This window comes from Echinops telfairi, unplaced genomic scaffold, assembly GCF_000313985.2.
Source record: "Echinops telfairi isolate 266 unplaced genomic scaffold, ASM31398v2 ScPeMD7_7;HRSCAF=31, whole genome shotgun sequence".
NCBI lineage: Eukaryota > Metazoa > Chordata > Mammalia > Afrosoricida > Tenrecidae > Echinops > Echinops telfairi.
In genome coordinates, this window is record NW_022103904.1 from 23,564,175 (window position 1) to 23,570,515 (window position 6,341).

General features: G+C 44.7%; 1 protein-coding gene across 1 annotated transcript in view; it reads right to left on the reverse strand.

The window, feature by feature from the left end:
• Positions 1-6,341, reverse strand: part of ADAMTSL3 (ADAMTS like 3) — a 411,606-nt gene that overhangs the window by 135,646 nt on the left and 269,619 nt on the right. Inside the window, exon 16 of the mRNA XM_045286295.1 lies at positions 2,185-2,314. Coding sequence (XP_045142230.1) covers positions 2,185-2,314 — 130 coding nt within the window. The remainder of the gene's footprint in view (positions 1-2,184; positions 2,315-6,341) is intronic.

Consider the following 6,341-nt stretch of genomic DNA (forward strand, 5'->3'; position numbering starts at 1 on the left):
AGCATGGATCACTCTGAACTGTTTGGGGCCGAGGGTGGCAGAGAAGCAGATTTCTATATGTTGATTTGGGATCTCACTTTAAAGCTTGAGATATCAGCTTAACTAAGACGGCCAGACTGCACTACCACAAATTGAGACGCTTCCAGCATTTCCTTAGACTATACCTGAAGCCAGAAGTATGGTGATGGAGCTAAACGCTGTGCTCACGGAATTCTATGGTTCCACCACGAATGAGGCACAGGCTGGGGCTGCTCTGCTCCTGAGATGGTAAAGATTAGAGAGCCAGCTGCATACATGCTCTGGGTGGAGGGCCTGACGTCGAGGGTGGCATAATGAATTTGATTACATCCTCCTCACCCTCGTGCTATAACTCAACAAACAGAACTCACTGCCATCATGCTGATTCCAACTCGCAGCGACTCTAAAGGACTGGGTCGAATGTTCCCTGTGGGTTTCTGAGATTATAACTCTTATGGGAGTAGGAAGCCTTGTCTTTCTTGCTGGTGGTTTTGAACAGCTGACCTTGGATGCTGTAACCCAACGCACAGCCACTATGCCACCAGGGCTCCTTCTCATGCCACAAAGGCAGGCAATTCAACAGCATGCCAACCAACTTCCTAGAATAAATATCAGAAGAGTCAAGAGAATTGCAGAAGCCCAACTTATTTCTTGGAAAAAATAAAATATACTTATACTTAATCCAGTATGGAAAAGAAATTTAATAATCTCCATCATTATATCAAGTCTTAGATGTAGCAAAATTTGCCTCGAGTGAATAATAGTTATTAGAAGAACGATGTAATTAGCAAGTGGCAGCAATGACACTCTGGCAAAGGGAGGGGGAGGTCAGTGGGAGTGACCTTCAAAGTTTCGGCAAATGGTCTGTTACAGAAAAGTGACCTTTGTAACCATGGCGCGATGGCTAAGGTTGTGTGTCAACTGGACTGGGCCGCAATGATTCTCAGTGGTTTGGCGGTTCTGATGCAGTCAGCCTCCCACAAAGAAAAGAATGTAATCACCTACGTGATGAGATCTGCAGAAAGGGCGTTTCCGCGGGGGTATGGCCTCCTTCCCAGGGAAGTGGACATTCTAGTAGCGCTCTCTTGCTTTTTGCTCTGTCTGGATCCTTCATCTGGCCCATCATCATCTCACTTCCGGTTCTTTGGACTTAAGCCAACAGACTGCCGTATTGCCTGCTGGTCTTATGATGTGTTAGCCTCTTCAGTCTGTGAGTTGATCTCAGATTTCTGGCTCTATGAGTTGGCAAAACCCCCATTTTAACATCTCACCCATGGGCTTGAGACGTGTCAACCTTACGAACCATGTGAGCCAGTTCCTTAAGATAAATCAATCTCTCCTTCCTCCCATCTTTACCTATCTATCGATCTTTATGTGTTTATTAAAAACATCATGGGGTTTGCTTCTCTAGAGAACCCAGCCTAAGACAAACTGCAATCGAGGGAGGAAAAATATTTGAGAGCTAGGTCTTGAAATGCTTGTGTGAAAAAACTATGCTGCTGAGTTATAGTCTTCTGTATACATCAGACCTAAGAAACCAAAACCATCAGAAACAGGAAAATCTACTTTTCCTTCTGACAGAATTCCCCAGGCTTAAAAAAACTTAAGCCAGGAAGCAGATTGATTTTCAAGGTCAACAAGAAGACACCTTCATCCATGTTGGTGGTCCGAACCACAGCACTCCACAATATGATAGCCCAGACAAGGCCAATGGGATGGGCAATGAAACACCAAGGTGAGCACTAGCTAACAGACCGCAAAGAGATCATTCAGTCACTCAACAAACACAGACTGAGCACCTACTGTGCACCAGCGCTCAACTCAGCGCCTGGGGTAATTGGTGAGACATTAGGGGAAGAAGGATCCTTGAGGAGATAGCAAGGAGAGAGAAAAACAAACCTGCTAAAACTTCATGGTTTTATTAGCATCGGGGCCGTTGAAACTCATCTGTCCTTGAGGCAAGCTAAAGAGGATGCCTGCTCAGTGTGGCAACGGCAGGGCAAAGCTTTAATCGAGAAATTGGCTGGTGCATATCTTGAGCAGAGAGCTCCGCAGCAGGACTACCCACTCTATCTTGGGTGAATCCACAATTTTCTATGCATACATGTGCCGAGGGGAGGTGGGAGTATGAGATACAATGGGTCTGGGGACCACAAGATGACATACCTGGGCGGGCAGGGCTCCGTGTTACAAGCCTGGCTCATAGCCGGGGGACGGTGGAGTGCATTGCACAGCGTGTCATTGACGGTTTGCTGGGTCTGGATGTGTATGCACACTGCTATCGCTTCTTGGTGGCCTGGAGGTTGGAAGTAGAAAATAACACAGTGAGGTAGATAAACTTGAGTGGGGTTGGACAGGGTTTTGGCTAAGCCATTGCCCTTTTAACTAAGTCACATGACTGCATTTCAGGGCCCACCTGGTAGCAAACAACTTTGCATTATCTTTAGTCTCCCAGTCTTTGGTGTCTCCTCACTCACCTTTTAAAGTTGACCCCTCTAACCAATCACCCCAAATCTGTTCACCCTGAAACAGTATCCCTAACTCCACGACCACCCTCAGGCTTGTCTGCATTTGAAATGTACTCACAGCTAGGAGTTCACCCCAATGAACCATCAAGGTATCCCTGCCACACATGTACAAGTGTTTCCCTAAAGGAATCAGATACAGAATACTACTTCATCCATGTCACTACATATATCCTAAATTTGTAGTACAGCCCTCCTTACAACTTTCAGTTCCAACTGACTATTATCATAGTGAATAATATGTTGGTGCCTGTAAGCCGCAATGAATAGCAATGTGAGATGTACAGAGTATTTTCAAATATATTACTTCGGTGACATCTGAGGTCAAAATAATGATACAATTAGCTCCATTTAATTAATTTAGTAGTGGTAAAAAGACAAAAGAACAACAACAACAACAACAACAACAAAACACCTGAGTTCTAAAGAGACCTCGGGACAGGAGAAAAGTGGTAGATTCAAAGCTTGAAAATCAATTTCTGGCTTTGAAGGTCAGTGATGTTTCTTTTCTTCTCATCCCTAGGGATTCCAAAACCCAAAGCAACCAGCTTCCCAAAGCAGTGAGTGTTCCTTGTTCAAACGTGAATTTCCGCACGCATATTTTCCCTTTGAGATCAGAGAGGTCTGTCTGACCCCAAGTCTATGTCCTTAACCACTGCTCTCTACTGACTGAAGCAAAAATAGTTTTGGGGGGAAATCACCTGGAGAAAACATAAATCAAAGTTTTGATGAAAAAATAATCAAATAAAACTCAAATAGCAACTGACTGTGCTGTGTGGAAATATGCAAATGTATTCGGTTTCATGCAAGAATGTACATTCCATTATGTGAAAAGGTTGTGGTTCTTTTTCCAAATGCCATGCTTTCACTCAACCGTTTTACAGTATTTTACAGCATATTAGCCAAAAGTGCAAATAAAATATGTATTTGTGATGTTTCCTTCTTTCTAGTAACTTTGGTCCTGCTACCTTGAGCTGCACTTTTGTGAGCATCGTGGAAGCATGTGGTCTGCCATCTACACGCACCCTCCGTCGGCTGCTCTGAGACAGACACACGGCTGCATCCCTGTGACACAGTAGGTCTGGCCCTCACCAGTAAACGTCCAAACTGCCTCAGAGTATGCTCCTGGTTATTTCAGAACATTTCCTAGAGACTGAATGCATGCCCTTTGAACCCCCACCATCGTCTCTGTGGAGCCCTGTGGGAAGCAATTTTACACTACTTGGGACTGTTCTACATTTCTCTGCCTTAAAACTAGTCTAGTAAAAATAGTTTCAAGTTCAATAGATGATTTAAGGATCATCACCAGGGTGAAAGCCAAAAACATCAAACCCTTGGCTGCCGAGTCAATGCCTACTCATGTATTAGAGTGGAGCTTTCTGGGTGGTGCACAGGATGAAGCGCTCAACCACTAACTGAAAGGGTGGAGGTTCTAACCCACCTTAAAAGACAAGTCTGGCGATCTACTTGTGAAGCGTGAAAACTGGGGCAGTCTTAGTCTGCACCCATGAGGTCACCATAAGTCAAAACGGACTTGACAGGAACTAACAACTACAACAACAATCCTTAAGGCACTGATTGTCCGCCTTTTCTTCTACAATGTCATTGGGTGGGTATGAACTGACAACTTCTGAGTTACCAGTTGAGTGCAAACTGTTTGCATCACCCAGGAACCTAACTACGGGGTGTACTGTATCTTCTAAAGAGGACTACAGCAATGTCCAGGTCCCAGCTGCTCATCGAATAGTAGGACTTTCAGAGTCCAGAGGTTTTGTCAAATATGAAAATCATAAATGTACTTCATCTTTGAGTTCATGACATTCAGGTCTTCATTGAAATGATGCATGTAGAAAATATGAAATAAATATCAAATTCTGATTTTTCTAATCACTTTATTGGACAGCATGAGACAGGATCCTTCATTTGATTTTTGGAACATAACCATTTAGATGGTAAGTGTCTTGTAAAAAAATATAAACAAAGCTTCCATCAAGAAGTGAATTAATGATTACAGAGTGAAAACACAACCTAAGAACCAGCAGATGAGTCGATAAGTGTACGAATCTGCTCTCTTCTTTTGGTTTAGGCTAGTGGGAGTTGGGTTTCTATCATTTACAAACAATCGTTTTGACTAAGCAGACACACCTAATTCAATGTGATGCATTGCTTTTTAGGATCTTTCTAGCCATAGTCTTATACTACCAAAAAAATTGGGTGGGTTTAGGCAAATAGGTGCTTGTGGCCCACAAAGGAGTTGGACAACTTGCTAATAATACAAATCAGGGGCATGGCACCTTTGTACGAGCGAGATCTGGTAAATAAAGTGTTTGGAACCCTAATGAGAAAATTGCTCAATTTTGCTATTCCACTAAGCTTAATTTGTCATCCCAGAGGTGCCAGGGAAGAAGCTGGCTCCCATCCAGGAGAAGAGATGGGAACAGTCCTTTGGACTCAGGGTCCCTGTGCTGGGAAGGTGCTAATGAAGAGAGCTGTAAGCAGGACATGGTGTAGGACAATGAGCTGCAGCAGCAGGTAAGTGGAAGCAGCAGAGGCAGCAGAAGGAGGTGGTACGGGGGCAGGGGGGGTAGGGGTGGGGTGGTTGGGTGGGGAGGGGGGGTTGGCTACTACCTCTATGGAGCCCAGAGCTGAGTGCCTTCTAGCAGAAGGCTTGGTGGCAGAACGGAGTGCCTTTGGGTCTCTGTTAGTGGAGTTAACAAGCTTTGTCAAGTGTTACAGAACTTTGTCACAGTTGCCCAATCAGGGCAGAATCTGGGCTGGTCCAAGATGCACGAGGGGCTACAGGGTTAGGATCAGAGAGAGCCTTGCTGAGAAGAGGTTCCCCTGCATCTTTCCTGACCCTAAATTAAACCCTGTTCCATCCCTAACCGATGCTGTAGCAGTGTGGATGTTCTCTGAGTTAAGGCGGCATTGCCATGGATGACGGAGCCCAGCAGGGAGGGAAGTAGTGTCCTAGGAGGGGTGGCTGGCATTAGAATTGGCTAAAAAAAAAAAAAGTTGGAGGGAAGAGTATTGCCTAGCCTTCCCTCTGCCTATCAGACTTGGCAGATACTGCAAATAATGATTCTCTCTCCTCCCCCTGTGAAGTTAGCCCAGGCAGTCGGAAGGCTCTGACAAACTGTACAGCTAGTGATATTCAGGCATCCCTAGGCATAACAATGGGGTCCCCATGTGTCAGGTTCAACGCCAGGGCAACTTAAAGTACTCAGCAGTTAAACAAACGATGGAGGTTCGAGTCCACCCAGAAGTGTGTTGTAAGAAAGGCCTGGCAACCTACTTCTGAAAAATCAGCCATTGAAATCCTCTAGAAAGTGAATGCAATAGCCACGCGTGAGAGTAACACACACTCTCTCACACACAGGTACACACAGTGTTAGAAAAACAGGTGACATGAACAAAAACCTGTGGACAGGGCCTTACAGAGCCACCAATGTTGACAATATCAAGTTGTGAAATAAAGGTGAAAAAGCGATGTGGAAAATAATATTATGGTGATTTAATAATCAAATAGCTTTGGACATTAAGAGTATATATAATGTCTCCTTTTCAAGAAGCTCTGGTAGAGCTGTGAGTTAAGCACTGGGCTACTAAGTGCAAGGTCAGTGGTTCAAACCCACGAGCCACTCCACAGAAGAAAGTTGAGACTGCTTCTGAAGCTTCAGTCTCCGAAGTCCTAACAAACAGCTCTACTCTGTTCTATAGGGTCACCGGGAAGCTTTACAGTCTCCGAAGTCCTAACGAGCGGTTCTACTCTGTTCTATAGGGTCACCAGGAAGCTTC